This window comes from Ixodes scapularis, unplaced genomic scaffold, assembly GCF_016920785.2.
Source record: "Ixodes scapularis isolate PalLabHiFi unplaced genomic scaffold, ASM1692078v2 PGA_scaffold2__306_contigs__length_199485367, whole genome shotgun sequence".
NCBI lineage: Eukaryota > Metazoa > Arthropoda > Arachnida > Ixodida > Ixodidae > Ixodes > Ixodes scapularis.
In genome coordinates this window covers 137,463,386-137,479,281 of record NW_024609857.1, presented here as the reverse complement: position 1 = coordinate 137,479,281, position 15,896 = coordinate 137,463,386, and the positions used below count along the sequence as shown (strand labels likewise).

At 45.1% G+C, this 15,896-nt stretch overlaps 2 protein-coding genes across 2 annotated transcripts in view; both read right to left on the bottom strand.

Annotated features, from left to right (window-relative positions):
• Positions 1-291: 291 nt before the first annotated feature.
• Positions 292-8,053, bottom strand: LOC120849727 (BEN domain-containing protein 5-like). The gene is made up of 4 exons (XM_040221924.1): positions 7,650-8,053; positions 6,825-6,889; positions 5,821-6,040; positions 292-478 (listed from the first exon to the last, which is right to left on the bottom strand). Exons 1-4 carry the CDS (start codon positions 7,858-7,860, stop codon positions 327-329), a joined length of 648 nt encoding a protein of 215 aa, XP_040077858.1. The 5' UTR covers positions 7,861-8,053; the 3' UTR covers positions 292-326.
• Positions 8,040-15,896, bottom strand: part of LOC120849728 — a 22,583-nt gene continuing 14,726 nt past the window's right edge. Inside the window, exons 3-5 of the mRNA XM_040221926.1 lie at positions 8,322-8,369; positions 8,203-8,259; positions 8,040-8,096 (exon numbers count right to left, since the gene is read on the bottom strand). Coding sequence (XP_040077860.1) covers positions 8,040-8,096; positions 8,203-8,259; positions 8,322-8,369 — 162 coding nt within the window. The remainder of the gene's footprint in view (positions 8,097-8,202; positions 8,260-8,321; positions 8,370-15,896) is intronic.

The window sequence follows — 15,896 nt, the reverse complement described above, 5'->3', positions numbered from 1 at the left end:
AACAGTGGGTTGGCTGAGATGGCTGGCAGCCTCCGCTGCGCTTGGACAGAAGGTGAGATCAAGTATAAAATAATTAAAAAAAAAAACAACATTCGTGGTGCGGTGCGACGCCTGTCGGTCAAATATGCACAACATAAAAACATGAAGGTAAAAAATTGCACTAAAAAAGAATAAAAGAAAAAAAATTCTTCGATTAGAAAAGCGCCAGAAAACAAGGACAACAGGAAGAATAGACGAAACGATGCGCTGTTGTCCTTGTTTTCTGGCGCTTTTCTAATCTAAAATAAACCAACTTGCCCAACTCAACATTCTTTTACAGAAAAAATTCACTCTGCACTGCGGCACCTGGCAGGGCGGCCCAGATCCGAAAGAAAGTTCGTCATTGTATTGTTAATCTGTCGCAGACGGACAGCATGGTCTTCTTGGGGGTTGGCAGCCTCAGGGTTTGGGTGCCGGTTGATGTAGTAGCTCAAGGCGTCTGAAAGAAAATTGGATCAATAGTTACTAGTTAGAAGTAATGTAAGACCCGCATAAAATCAGAGTTCTTTTTTTTCATATTTTGCCATGTAAAATTTGCGGCTCGTATTATACGCGGGTCCCAACAATTTTCAGCTTCAATGAGGCGCGATCTAACGCAGTTTGACATAGTTTCGGTTTCAAAGCAATATGGTGTTCAAAATAGCTATCATCCCCATTAAAGGGTTAGGGAAACGAAATTCCAGTGCTTATTTTCTAGCTTGAATGTGTTGCATGTTGCACCCTAACCTCAAAAACACCAGTCTTCCGTTGAAAGGCACAAGAAAACTAATTCTAAAACTAAATAAACAATCTTTCAATGTGCACCTGGTGGATGCATGCGGAGCCTATTTGGGAGCTAATCTGACAATGTTGGGGAACTTGCTACGTACTCGTAACATAGCAGATTCCCTCGGAGCAGCGCCGCCCTTTGGAATTTCAACATTTTCCCTTTTAGCTTAACACCTAGCTCAACTCACATATTGCGTATTGTACCAAATGGTCGAAGGAGACAGAAAGGAAGGACACCCCTCTTTCTTGGACCCTCGTTCGTGCAACCGGAAACAGCCATTCTCCCCACAGAAGATAGCCAGTCCCTCAAAACACAAATGTTACTTTCCCCACCCCGTTCAGCCCTAAGCTGACAGTGTTGTGGAAGCTACGTCCTTCATGGGCCAGTCACATGCTCGGTTGTAACGCACCGACGCTATTGACACCACCACAACTCTGACAATGCCACCAAGGGCAAAGCTCATAACCACGCCTGCCTTGCTACTCCATGGACGCGAGAAATCGTTTCTTTCTGTTTTTGTTTGCACCGGATATCCCGACGCATCGCGCTCTCCATTCGCTTCTCTTCGAGCGCTTGCTCGAGTGCACCGTTTGGAACGAACAATATAGCCAGTCATTCAAAATACAAACGTGTAATTATCATTTACGGTTATTATCCGTCATGCTTGACTTATTTCCAAACGAAATCTGAATATTTAAATTTTTGTTTCCGTACCCCTTTAAAATAGCAATGTCCGAGGTGCCACCATCTTCCGCAGTCAGGCTAGTTTTCGGGCCCGACGGTCCGAAAGAAACACTCTGCTGCCTTCAAAAGAAAAGTCATTTTGGTTGTGGACGACATCGGCAACAGTGCTGCCGGATGACAATTCGCCATGAATGAAGGCAGCATCACCCGATGAGACGACAAACGCAAGCTGATCGCGTGCAACGAAACGAGGAGCTTTAGAGGCCCAATGAATGGAGTGTTCGCCGACGTCGAGGCACATCTCAGCGACTTTGTGAAAGAGCAATGTAAATGGCACCTTGCTGTAAACATCGAGCTGCTGCATGAGAAGGCGAGAGAACTTTGGCAAGCCGACCCCCCACTGTGTTGCTTGCTCTATTCGCCGCGCCAAGTTTTCACTGCATCGGCGCACGCTCGTCTCTCGCCCTTTCAAGATGTGCGGGATTTCAGATGCACTTGACGGCACCGAAGCTGAAGACGACTGCCTTTGGGAAGAGGCGTCGAACAAGGAGTCTCATGGAAGTGATGACAGTGGTTGAGGTTTGATTACGACACAAATAAACATTTTTCTTAAAGGACACATGCAAAGGAAAAAAACATTTCTTGTAAACAGGCTAGATGGAAAAAGAATATCATAAAACGAATTTAAAACAAAGAAAAAAAATTTAGCTATATTTGCGGCACAAAACGAATTTGTATCTGGCGCTCGCGGGTCAAAGTCACGCTGCCGCCGCCGCACGCTGAGCGTTGTGCGACGCCGCTTCAACGCGTTTCTCCGCACCACCGTCTCTGCACAGCACACAGGTCTATCACGTCGGCTTATGCTTTTCCAGGGATTTCCTTTGGGCTCTAGAAGTTTACTTATTAACCTTACTTTTTTGTTATACTTCAAACAAAGATGAGTAAGTTACTTTTAGAGGCCATAGGAAGCTTCCGAAAGAGCACAAGCACCACGTGATAAATATGGGCCAGTCACGTGATAAGTAAGGGCCATTGTTCCGCGGCGCCAACTATAAATTCGTATAGCGCCGTAAATATAGCTCTAAACATTTTTTTTCTTCGTTGAACTCTCAATTTGTTGTGTGGACTAACTGATCTTAAAAACTAGGGATGTCGCGAACCACCCTAGGTTCGATTTCGAAAGGTTTCGATATTTTCGAAGGGAGCTGAGGTTCGATTTCGAAAGGTTTCGATATTTCCGACCGTACGGAGGTTCCAATTCGAAAAATTCACAACTTTCCAATATCGTGGGGTTTCGAATTCGAAAAGTTCGAAGCTTTCACGGTTTCTAAAAGTTCGGGTTTGATTATTTCGAATGTTTCTTTACTTGATGTTCGATAAATTCGAAGATTTCGAACTTCCCTAATTTGAAGTTCGAAAGATTCGAATTTCTTTGGATCTGAAGTTCGAAAACTTCGAACGTTTCGAATTCTTAAAGAAGTAAAGTTCGATCAATTCGAAGATTTCAAATTTCTTTCTACATAAAGTTCGAAGGTTTCGATTCTCTTTTAGAGCTAAATTAAAAAAAAAAACAAAAAAACTTCGAAGGTGTTTTAAATTTTTTTGAAGTCCAAGTGCGCAAAGTTAGAAGTCCGGTTTTCATGTTCCGCCAAAGTTTCAGTTTCAAATAATGTTTTCACGCCTCACTTTTCACGAAATCAGGTTTAGAAAAGTTCGGGTGTGATATTTAAACTGTGCGAAGTTGGTCAGGCAACTAAATAAGACGACGAGTGTCCCGGACGTGCTGGAATATTTTCCAGTGCAGAGTGACATGTGACAATAGATCAGTAATCGTGACCGTCAGCCCGGTGTGATCATTAACGTGCATCACGAAGTAGTGATCCTACGAACGCACCGTTTAACGATACTCATACAGTTCGAAACGGCAAGGGGCAGGCAGGTGATTGAGGCTGAGAAAAACCTTGAAGTGATCTGGCAAAATGTCCCCCCTACTCCCTTGCACGCTGGAAGTAATCCGATCGAACGCCGCCCGATTGACGCTGGCATATAGTGAGTTTAGTTTACACATGATGCAAAATCTTGAAACTGGGAATGAAATTCGAAAGAAAAATTGTAAGACAGAAAGAAGGGGACAAGACAACGTCTCATACTGAACTCTGGGAATGAAATTTGAAAGAAAAAGTGTCAGAAGACAGAAAAAAGGGGACAGGCCGACGTCTCAAACTCACCTCAGGACAGTGTCTCAAACTCAACTCAGCTGAAAACTCAGCTCAGCCGAGTTTGAGACGTTGTCCTGTCCCCTTTTTTTCTTTCTTCTTACACTATTTTTTTGCGAATTTCATTTCCAGTCGCGGGATTTGGCATCATGATCAACATACACCAGCTCGCCTGCACCTTGACAATATTTTTGCTTGTAATTGCTTTGGAGGTTTATTTTTTGGCACGGAAGAAACGCCACGGCGAGCAAAAAGCACAAAAGCTGACACAACTTGAGGTCGAGGAGCGTTCTACCATACCAGTGGCGTCGGAAGAGGAAGAACGGGGGGGGGGGGGGGCGCTCCAGCCTCTCTCTCCCCCCCCCCTTCCAGTATATTTAGGATTGTTAAAAAAAACAATACGGGGAAACAGGGCATGATCGAACTTATTTAGTCTGAAATTATTTATGCATATGTAGAGCTACTGTCGCTCTTCACTGCATAAAAGATCGCGTAGATGGTCGTTGTTGGAAACTGGTTTTCAAAAGGCAGTACTCGTCACATGCTCGGTGGCTCGGAAGTTCAAAGCTATGCCTTTTTGACCTAAATAACTGTGCCATTGGTAATAAATAATGAATAATTAAACATGACAATAAGTGCAAAAATAAAAAAAAAATTGGAGAAAAAAATACTATCAAGAACCCGCCGGAAGTGTTGTATTCTTGCATATTCAGGAGGCCCAGAACTATGAAACAAATTTCTCCTACCAAAATCTGTACAGGCCAGAAGAAACACGTCCCAAAAGCGTAAAATGAGAAAAAAAAAAGTATGACGTGCTGAACTTGAAAAATTCTGAAAATCTTCCCCCATGAGATAATTTATTCCTCAACGTGAAAAAAAATATATACATTATTTTGTATTTTGTAGATGGTAATAATATGTAGTGCCTCTCGTGTTAATTTAAATACGATACCTCAAACAGCGTAGGCGAAAAAATTACCAAGTTTAGGGCATAATTGCCCGTAGGTACCATGTTTGGATATTTCTTCAAAACTCGTCTTGAACAGCAATAATCATATCTTAAGACGACACTTACCTAGGCTATACATAGATCATTCTTAAAAAAGTTTAACATCTCTGCCATAAATAGCTCCGGCTATAGCGTGCTTCAGATATGACACAAACGACAATTGTGAAAAACCCGTCGTCCTTCGTCCCTTCGTCGCTCCTTCGGGAATCTATTTCTTTAAAACCAAGCATGCCAGATGATTGAAATAAACGGCATTGTCTTTCGCAAGGAATGCGGCACCACATGCAAAATTGGGAAAAAAATTACGAATGTACCTCACTGCTTGAATCCAAATGAAACCGGCCGCCGGTCTTTCGAAGTTCGAAGAACTTCGAACTTTCACCCTAAAAGTTCGAGTTCGAACTTTTGACTTTTCTGGAATCAAAAGTTCGACAATCTTCGAATTCTTTAGATTAATAAGTTCGAAAGTTCGAAAATTATCGACTTTCTCAGCGTAGAAAGTTCGAAAGTTCGAAAGGGTTCGAACCTTTTAGTGCAAGAACTCGAAAGTTCGAAAATAATCGAATTTTTTAGTCTACCAAGCTCGAAAGTTCGACAAGCATCGAATTTTGCTGCGTCATAAGTTCGAAAAGCATCGAACTTCTCAGTTTAATAAGTTCGAATATTTGACTTCGGTCGAATTTGTAAATTATGGAAAGTTCGAAAATTCGAAGTCGTTCGAACCGCTTGATTCGATCATCGAAACTTCGATTCGAAAAAAGTTCGCGACATTCCCATTAAAAACCCTGAATTTTGATACTGCCAGTTGCACAAACCAGACTGGTTTTTATATTTTCCTGGAATCCTTGGACAAGTTGTGTTTTCCTCTTCTATTTTAATTCAAACTTTTGTTCGTAAATGTCGCAGAAAGGTGTCTTCCTCCCCTCATCAGAAAAACGAGGTAGCCTCCCCATTATACAAGCTCTTGATGCTGGTGGCAGATTGAAGACAGAACAACAAAGTTTTGTTCAAGCATTTGAGAGTGCACATGATAAACACTATTCAAAAGCCACCTCTGCATCACATATCTAAATTCTGAAGATACACCAAAACACATAGCTTACTTTTTACTGCGGCCACCTTCCTTGGTGTGAGTGCTTGCTTTGCTGCGGCTCCAAGTTTGGCCAGGCGACGGCTGGCTTGGCCTGTCACGCTTCTTTGCTGCAGCTGTTCGATGGACCAGATGCACCGCATGAGATCTTTAGTGAATCTCTGGTCACTTGGCAGTTTCAAAAGGTGCGTCATTTTTGTTTCGGAGAGATAGACATCGTCTCCCAGATGAATCTGTGACAAAAGGCACGCAATAATAAGGAAGGATTCTATGAAGAAAGCAGGATTTTGCAGAAATCATTTCGTAATATTGGTCGGTTTCAGGACATGCAATGCTTTAGTCACTCTAATGCTAAGGCCCGTTCATACGCTTGCAACCTCTTAGAACCGAGTGCCTTGGAACCTCTTAATCTCTCTTACGACGAGAGGCAGTCCAGCATATTTTCTACTTCTCTTGTGCATTATTCTTTCTTTCTTGGCTCGAAAAACGTTTGTCAACGTTATAAACGAGCCTGGTATTACAAACATTTGACCTCGGAAATCCAAAACCTCCGCTCTTGTGAAATGCAGTTCCAGAGTCACCGCATAGGTGTCACCAGCATGCCAGTGTGCTCTCTTGTCTTAAGTAATTTTAAGAGGTTTCAGCAGGTCTCATCTCTCTTGGTCGTACTCGATTGCAAGTGTATGAAAGGGCCTCAAGTAACCAAAACACATGATGTCAGTTCAGTCCTCTCTGAACTTTAGTGCTTATATATTAGTCACCGATGTGCACAGAGGGATTGGAATACTGATTAGTGCGCCAAGCGCTGCGAAGAGGAGAAATCTCGAGTCATGACAGATGCATGCGGCACCTGCCGCGGAGAGAACGCCGAGAATGTCAACACATCGCACTTCTCGTAAGAGCGAGCAGTAGCTATGCTGATCATTCCAAGGCATTTCCTCAGCAGATGCACGGAGTGCTGGCTGATTCTCCCCTTACAAGGACAATGAAAAAAAAAAATGTAAACCAGTCACTTACATTCCCTTGCCTGACTTCATAGAGTGGTCGCAGTGGACCCTGGACAGCTGCATTCAGCTGGTGTGCTGTCCATGAAATATAAAAGTGTGTGCACTGATGAGATGAAATGGTTAGCTTGATTTTAGGCAGAATTTACAGAAACTCCCTAAGGATTCACAAGTACTTGACAAAGCATAAGTACAGCCTGTTCAAGGCGAACTCCATTCAACCTAAAATTTTGGGATTACGACGAACCCACATTGGAAAGGACTACAGTAAAACCTCGTTATAACAAAATGGGATAGAACAAACTAATGGATATAACAAAGCAATCATAATTCCCCTTGCTTGCTAATAGCGGAAAGAAATGGACATTGGCTATAACAAACTGATGGTTATAACAAAATAATTATGACCGCTCCTTCAACTTTGTTATAACGAGGTTTCACTGTATACTGTAAGTGGGGACAACTTTCTGCGGCTATGAAGTTAGGGGGGCACTAAAGGAGGTTTCTGAGGTTGTTTTGGTGATAACTCACTTTAGAGCTCTAGGCAGCCAAAAAATTACAAAAGCATGATCATGCGCAACCTGACCGAACGACACACGGTGCTCAACAGCTAATCACAACTGCTCGCTTCCCACATGTATTTACCATGTATGTTAGTGTCCCAAATTAGCACTTCCTACGGCACCAGAAATTTGAATGACAGCATTCCGACTAACAAAAAAGCAGCAAAATCTCGTCATCGCTCGCCAGCTCTAACAATATCGCGCTTTGTACCCAACTGCTTTCTATGAGAAAACAAACGCTGATATCAGTATCAGACTTTGATGGCTCGGTTTACCAAGATTTCCAGCTTCGCCATGAACAGGACGTTGAGGAAGAGCCGCTGGTGGGGCAGGGTGTTGGTCCAGAGGAGGTGCTGCCACAGGGATGGGAGCGGGGCGATCCAAAAGGGGGACAGCTGCAGGGGCAGGAACGGGCTCTTGATCCAAAGGGGGGGGCTGGAACGTTGTGTTGATCCATAGGGGGGGCTGCTGCAGGGGCGGGGGCATTGTGTTGATCCATCGGGGGGACAGCTACAGTGGCGGGAGCAGGGTGCTGAGGCAGAGAGGGTGCCGCTGCAGGAATGGGAGAAGCAAGGAGTAGAGCTGCCATTGACACGAGACCAAGGGAGGCAGCTGATGCTAGAGCACGCGGAAAAGATGGAGACCTATTCATTAATTTCGATCATTTAAACAAGCTCCTGGCTTTGCAGACCCTCAATATCTTTAAAATGCCTGAAAGCTTTCTAGCCGAAAGATGCTCCATGGCCTTTACCGATTTTGCCTCCAACATTCAAAAGCATGGCCTTTAATCTTGCCCATGACATTAGAATGTCAGTAATCTAGACTTACCCGAGTGTGATGTAGAAGCAAGATCAAAGCCATCGCGGCTGTTTGAAGCTCGACGACCTGAAAAGGAAATACAATTATTGATTAGCGCATGAAAAGACATGCTCTGAAGAGCAATTTACCAAGGGACACTGCAGCTCCGTTCTGTGAAGCCTTCTTACGGGCCACTTCTGCAAAAAATGGAAGTAGAAGCAATAGAAACACTGTTACACAAACAAAATCCATAAAACAGGGGTAGGACAGAAAAAAAAATTATTTTGGAGTAATTTTTGGACGAGGAAAATTTGCGTTTTGCAGCAGCTTAGGACCAAAATATCCCACATTTCAGAACAGAAAGCATTGAAAACGCAGCTTTGATTATGGCCACTGCGCCCCAAATAAGTGAGCTTGACCACTGCACTGAAAACGCTGACCATCACGGTAAGTTCAAAATGGCATCACCGTCCATATTTGCAAAGAGGTTAAAAAAAGCATCAATATTATGCAGTAAAACCCAGCAGAAAACAATGATTTGGGAAAATGTAACCATTACAGGGGCTATGACGGATAGATTATTCTTGATATGGAATGCTCATAGGCTACTTAGTAGATACACCAATTGTGCTATTTTTAGAGCTCTGGTAATTGCAATAATCGGTTTATAAATTTTTATCATTTTCATCTGGCGACCAGGCAACACTGCACAAGTTACTCACACCCATGGCGTCCATAAACCACATGATCATGAACGCTCTCTCATTCAAGGCGCCCCCATGATCGCCCAAGCTCTCCCTCGCCGCGGCACAATCAAAACCGCTCACGCAGCACGGTAACCGACACGCTATTCTTGCTCTCGGCCCCGGCGAGAGCACCTTCCACCCTGCATGTGCCTGCGAGACATTCTAGGGCGACGGTGACCACGCCGAGTTCGTCCATAACTCGCATCTCTGGAGCTGGTCGCCAGCGGGTTGCAGTCAAAATGAACAGCTTCCAACGTCTCTTGATAGCAATCACCCTCATTGCTGCTGCGGTCAATGTCGAACACTTTGACAAGGCGAGCAGCAATGCCGTAATCGTCACAGACCGTATGCTTGAAAAGCGGAAGGTAAACGAGGAAGCTGAAGCTCGAGACGCCATGAGAGCCAAGTCTGTGAGCTTGCGCAAGGGGACGCCGCGTGGGAGGCTGGTGAAGTCACCAGCCTCCCAGCCAGGGTGGCATTTTCAAATAGGGCGGGTCCGAGGGACCCGCATATAAATCGATTCATCCACGAAACTAACGCGCCACTCTCAAAACAAACTTAGGAGGATTATAGAAACATACAATGGGTCCTAACAGTACAGTTATCTCATTTTATTTTTGGCATGTCATAACCCCCTAAAGGTGTATCCACACGACGGACCAAATTGCTGTTTCGGTCCGCGGGCCGCGCATCACGTGATCTTACGTCACCGGTTTTCGAGGTCCGCCGGCGGTCCGCGGACCGCGCTTCTGAGAAATGCCAAGTGACTTTTTTCGCCCGAACCTTGGCGGCGGACCGCGGCGTTTTTAGTATAATTGAAGTGCCAAGTCTGGCAACAAGCTGACTTTTGTTGTTTGGACTGGAATCCAAATCAAAAGTCGTTTTCTTTTGGCGCCAACTGGTGAAGACGAAGAAGACCAACCTTTTGTTGTGCTTCGATGGCGGTATGGTGTGACGATGCAACTTTTTACTTAATCGCGCTCGTGGAGCAATTCCCCGCTCTGTGGGACAATAGATGCATGCCCTTTCCGGTTCACTTAAGTCCTCCACGTCCTCAATAGTCAACGCCAGGGCCACCGCGGCCAAACGTCTCTTTCGTTCAACCTCCAACTTGGCTCCTTACAAATAGCCTCAAAGCAGCTCGCTGCATGCGTTTGGCGGAGCTGTGAGGTCGAGGGTTAGTCTGGCCCGTTCGCTCTGTCAATCTCTTTTGGTCCGCCGTGTGGATGCTCATTTCAGCCGGGCGGTCCGCGGGCCGCGCATCACGTGATCAATCGGTCCGCGGCCCGGTCCGTCGTGTGGATACACTTTAAGGGATGTCGAACCGAAATCTGGATTCCACAAAACATACAGCAAAAGAGTGCAATGGGATGCTACAAACACCAAAACATCACTCATCAGCAATATCTCTAACAGATAACTGTATTAAAAAAAAAAAAAAAGGCGTACTTGACAGAAATGTTTACGTCTCTTTTCTCTGAGGAGAGGCAACGGCCCTCGCGTCTTCACCTCGCCACCTTGAGGGGGCGAAGCGAAGAGAGGAGGAAACAAGATATCTTCACGTCACGCGCCTCGTCGGCCTGGTTCAATCTCGGCCTCTTTTTCCAAAAATATGGCCGTCCATTCGAGATATCACCCAACGAGTAATGTTGTAGTGATTGTAGCGTCCAGACCTACATCTGCATTTTTTTTTGTTTTTTTTTTATCCAAATTTTGGTTTACGATCCCTTAAATGATATTGAGGAATTTCATATGAATTTTATATCGGACTGAGTTTGATGGCCATACTAATGCATAATTTTAAATTATAGTTCGGCATTTCTTTAAATAAGCATTTGACACAATTAAGACGAAAGAGTGTCTAAGAGAGCAAATAGTTCAAAGCCGATTGGGCTAACCCAAATACTGCCCGCACCTTGCTGCTCCTAACACGGCAATGCAAGGCAGCAAAGCCCACCAAGCATGAAGGCCGTGACAGTGTGCACAGTGGTTAAGAGATAGGCAAGAAACGATTTGTAATTTCCCCCAAGTGCCCTGGCGCACATCCGACCAATAGACGATTTGCTATTTTCCCAAGCGCCCTGGCCCGCGCGCGAGGAATGGTGGGGAGACTGTCCCTCGCCTGGCCGCCCTGCCTTGAGATCGCATTGCCTCCTCTTAATCCTCTGTTTTTCAATTCCATTACTTACTTTTATTTATTCAAGCATATTTTTTTACGGCTTCTAAGTGTTTTTAGTCCCATAGTATTTGTGTCTTTATTTTTCCTTTTTCGACGAGAGTGCCAACGGACAACACGCCGCTTCGCGCGTCGTTCCCCAGGTGAGTACTACCGTTGCCACTGATTCCTATCGCGCTGTTCATTATAATTCAATTTGACCCGCGTGCAGTCGAGAGGAGCCATTTATGAACACCCGCGTGCATGTCATAGAGATAGGCAGAGGTCTGAATCAACAATCGCGACGCGAGAGCCCAGTACGCTGTGATTTGGCCGCCCGCACTCGCTCCGTTGACTCGGACTGTAGCGTGTGCCTTCGAGTGCCGCTTGCTTGACCAAGATACAGCACGCCGCTTTGTCGCCGCGGATCATTTGCCCGAATGCCTGCGAAACCGTAACACCATTCAGCATATCCAACGCTGCGGCGCCTGACAACTGCATGCAGTTGTCAGCACTTGAAAAAGGGTGTTTGCAACTGAAAACCGCTTAGCCTTAGCATATAGAATAGATTAAGAAGGCATACCATAAGCGCCTGACAACTGCTGCAGTTGTCAGGCGCCGCAACGTTGCGTATGCCTCAGCTTCGCAAACGTTCGGACAAATTATTCGCGGCGACAAAGCGGCATGCTTATGTTGGTCAAGTAAGCGGCACTAGAAGGCATACGTTACAGTGCGAGTCAACGGAGCAAGCGCGGGCAGTCAAATCACAGCGCACCCGGCTCTCGCGTCGCGATTGTTGATTAAGAGCTCTGCCTACCCCTATGACATGTGCGCGGGTATTAATAAACTGCTCCCCTCAGCTGCACGTGGGTCAAATTGAACCAAAATAAGCAGCTAACAGCACGAAAGGAATCGGTAGCAACGGTAGTACTCACCCGAGGAACGACGCGCGAAGCGACATGTTGTCCTGTCGGCACTCCCGTCGAAAAAGGCAAAATAAAGGCACCAATACTATATATTTACAAGAAATATTGCACGCAGAAGAGAATAGAACCACTTAGAAACAATAAAAAAAATACACTGGAATAGATAAAATTAGGTAATGGAATCGAAACACAGAGGATTAAGAGGAGGCAAGCGACAAGGCAATGCGATCTCAAGGCAGAGCGGCCAGGCGAGGGACAATCTCTCCCATAATCCCTCGCGTGCGGGCCAGGGCACTTGGAGATTTTGCAAAAGGTCTATTGTGGGAACAGCGTTTTCGTATGCCCAGTCCCCCGGCTGCTCTTCGATCAGATTGCCTTCCGTCGCGGTGCATGTCCTCTTTATCTTCGTTATTTAGCGTTAATTCTTTCTTTTCACATAATCTAGTTCATTATTTTCTTTTATATGTGTACTTATTTCGTTCTCCATGCCGTATTTTCCGTGCAAGATTCGCTCTTGTGTGTACATTTGGTCGCTTTCAAAACGAGTGTTGAGGGACGCCAGGCTGCTTCTGAAGCGAGTATTGCTGTTTTCACCATGCACTATCCCACCATTAGCTCACTTATCTACCTGCATGCAATCACCAGACAATAGTTTCAAAAACCAGTGAACATGTCACCACTGAAAAACAAAACCGTAATTGCAAAGCGAAGGCAACAGTGCTTGGATTTGGCCGTTTGCGCTCGCTGTGTGAAATGTGAACATATGACATCAGACTACTGTTTGCGTGCCCAATATGGAAGAGGCTGCTTTGTCATCACGAATAGTGCATTTGCACGATCCTTTCCTGGCTTGCCGCAGTTGCGATCTGATGGCCATGTCTGGACTGCAATTTTCGTAAACAGTCGTATCTTCACCAAAACACACCTCAGGAGCAGCGAAAGAGGCGGTTTGGCGTCCATCAATGCCCACGTCGAAAACGACAGAAAAAACATGCAAGAGCAAATCGTACACAAAAAATACAGTAGGCAGAACGAAATAAGTACACTTATAATCACGAAAAAAAGACTGAGTCAACAAACACCGTTCCCACAAATAATAGGACGCACGCCGTGGCATCTGGGAAACTGACATTGTCTATTCGGTTGTCGCAAAACTCTCAATGGTGCAATACACTGTGCCGAGCCTCCAGATGCGTGCGACGAGTTTAGGCACATGCGCAGGAGATGTATAATGTCTGCAGCAAAGGAAAAACCCAATTCAAGTGAAATGTTTCACTAGCATTTGTTGCCGGCTCATTTTCGTTATTTACTTCAAATGTCTCCTACCAAAAGGCAGGCATGTTTCTAGTTAGGGACAACATTTCTTGGAATATCACAAACGATGAGGACATACGCACGACTATGACGCTCGTGCCCATAGCTTTTGACTGCATTGCCAAGAAAGGCGGTCCCCGAGTGCTCACTCGCCGCATCTTCCCTGGTGCTGGGGAATTTGGCACAGTCTAGTGGCAAAGCTGTCACACCCCTGATAAGACCGGTTCAAAGAAGCATACCAATCTTGTCCAGAAGGGCAAGGCCTAGCCGCCTGCTGTATTCCTTTTCCTCTCTCAAGCGCTTTCGAAGTTGGACAATGACTGCATTTTTTTGACGAAGTGAATTAGTCTGTTCATCACTCTCGCTGCTCTCTGAGCTCGTTCTCTTCGTTCCCTGAAATGAGAATAGCAATAAGTGGGTTCTATGAGCGCATAAAGATTGTTTATTTAATTTTCTACTTATAGAGAACTTTAATTATTCCCAGGCTTTTTCACCTTGGAGGTTTCTGTCCTGTTGGAGTTGTAGTCTTCGCACAATTTCTTTTGAGCAATAAGCTGTGCTTGTTTTCCGTTCTTTGGGTTTTTTGAAGACGTCTGTGCACCCAATGGAAAATATTACGCCAATTACATTATTGTTTCCTAAAGGTTGACAAACAACTAGCACTTTGTGCCATGCAGAACACCCTTCTCCAATGTCCTTCTCTCTCATCTACTTGCACAATTTAGCCTAAAACAGTACGATGAGCCGATGCACAGGCTCCGAAATTTCTATTTCGTGAAATTCTATAAAAGGTGTCTTCAAACTTATGCCTCGATTTATTCACAACATCTGTAGTCAAGACAGTCTATGAAATATTTTAGCTCTATGCTCCGTTCCATACATAGCGTGCAACGCAGTCAAAGCTAGTGCACCGGTTTGCACTGCCGACCATTCGTACGTTTGCCCCATAAGATAGTGCTACCCCTGTAAAAAAAAAAAAAAGTAAAAAAATGTGCATCTTCGGAGCTAGTAACTGATAGCGGCGTTACAATTTCGACGAAACACCAATATATTTTTTTCTTTTCTTTTTCAATAAAAAGGAAAAGATAATGTTAACTACTTTAAATTGTTTTCCGTTTTCATTGGTGCGGCAGCCACTTCGGGCTTTTGGGTTGTGCGGCTGGCCCCTGCCTCGCCGGTTTTGAGAACAGTCTTACACAGCAAGCCCAAGTACCTCTCCTGCTTGGTTATTTTCAAAGATTCGTTGTGCGGAGATCTCGAAAGAGTGCGAGCAGGTGAGCGCCAATGTGTACACGAGTACAAGAACAATTTTCCCGGAGACGTGTCAGTCCGTGAAGCCCTGGAGACTGTCAGTAACGACACCGGAGCGTGCGGCCATACTGTCGCGAAGTGCAAGGCACAGTGTCTATCTGGCAAGGTGGCGTTTCCGAAGCGAAGACCTTGCAACGTGAGTTTTGAGCACGTGGACCGTGTTGTGAACTGCCTTCAGTTATGTCTGGTGTTAAAATCGGCCTTATGGCTTCAAAGTGAAACAAGCCTTAAGAAGGAACCGCGCCGGTGATGAATAGTGCCTACTGCTCAGTTTGCTTGCAGGACCTTAAGGAACGTTCACATTCTTTCAACCGAGTATGACCGAGAGAGATGAGATCTGTTAAAACTTCTTAAAATTTTTTAGGACGAGGGAACACACTGGCATTTTGGCGCCATCTATGCGGTGACCCTGGAACTGCGTTTCACAAGAGCAAAGGCTTTGCGGGATTTCTGAGGTCAAATGTGCGTAATACCTATAAGAACGGCTCGTTTATAACGTTGACAAAAGCTTTTTGGGCCAAGAAAGAAAGGATAATGCGAGAGAGAAATAGAAAACATGCCCGACCGCCAAGTTTACACTTGTACCCAATGGATGGCACCAGTGTGTCCTCTTGTTGTAATAGATATTAAGAGGTTCTAACAAAACCCGATTCTAAGAGGCCACAAGAGTGTGAACGGGCCTTTAACCTTGGTTGGCTAGGCAGACAATGCCCGTGGCTGCATTTAGGTGCGTCTGGTTTCTTCTGCCTAAAAGCCCGTTCACACTCTTGCAACCGAGTACGACCGAGAAAGACCAGACCAATTTTTAAGCCTCTTGCGACCTCTTAGGACCGGATGCACTGTAGTGGAGCTGGTCCTAAGAGGTCGCAAGAGGCTTAAAAACCGGTCTGGTCTCTGTCGGTCGTACTCGGTTGCAAGAGTGTAAACGAAACTTTAGGGACCGTAACCTTGGTCGGCTAAGTGGACGACGCATGTGCCCGTGGCTGCATTCCGAGGCCCCTGCTTTCCTTGAAAAGAAAACAACACTCGACCCTGACCTCGAGTGCCATCCCTATTGAAAAAGGCCAATATGAACTCGGCTTATTGGAAATATTGTATTCCAATGAAGTTGATGGAAACCAATAAAAACTTATTGTTATCCGATTAACCCAATACGCACGATGGGAATTCATATCGGAGCACAATATCCCGATATAGTATGTGGTTATTGGTATACAACAGGATATTGGAGCACACTATCCCGATATAACTTGCGGTTATTGGTATACAACA

Excerpts from the sequence above, each read along its gene's own strand:
- LOC120849727 (XM_040221924.1), bottom strand. The coding sequence starts at position 7,860 with ATGCCCCCGCCCCTGCAGCAGCCCCCCCTATGGATCAACACAACGTTC. Across the intron at positions 6,890-7,649 it reads TGGCGAAGCTGGAAATCTTG|CACACCAGCTGAATGCAGCT; the intron begins GTAAACCGAGCC and ends TTTCATGGACAG. Across the intron at positions 6,041-6,824 it reads ATGAAGTCAGGCAAGGGAAT|ATTCATCTGGGAGACGATGT; the intron begins GTAAGTGACTGG and ends CTTTTGTCACAG.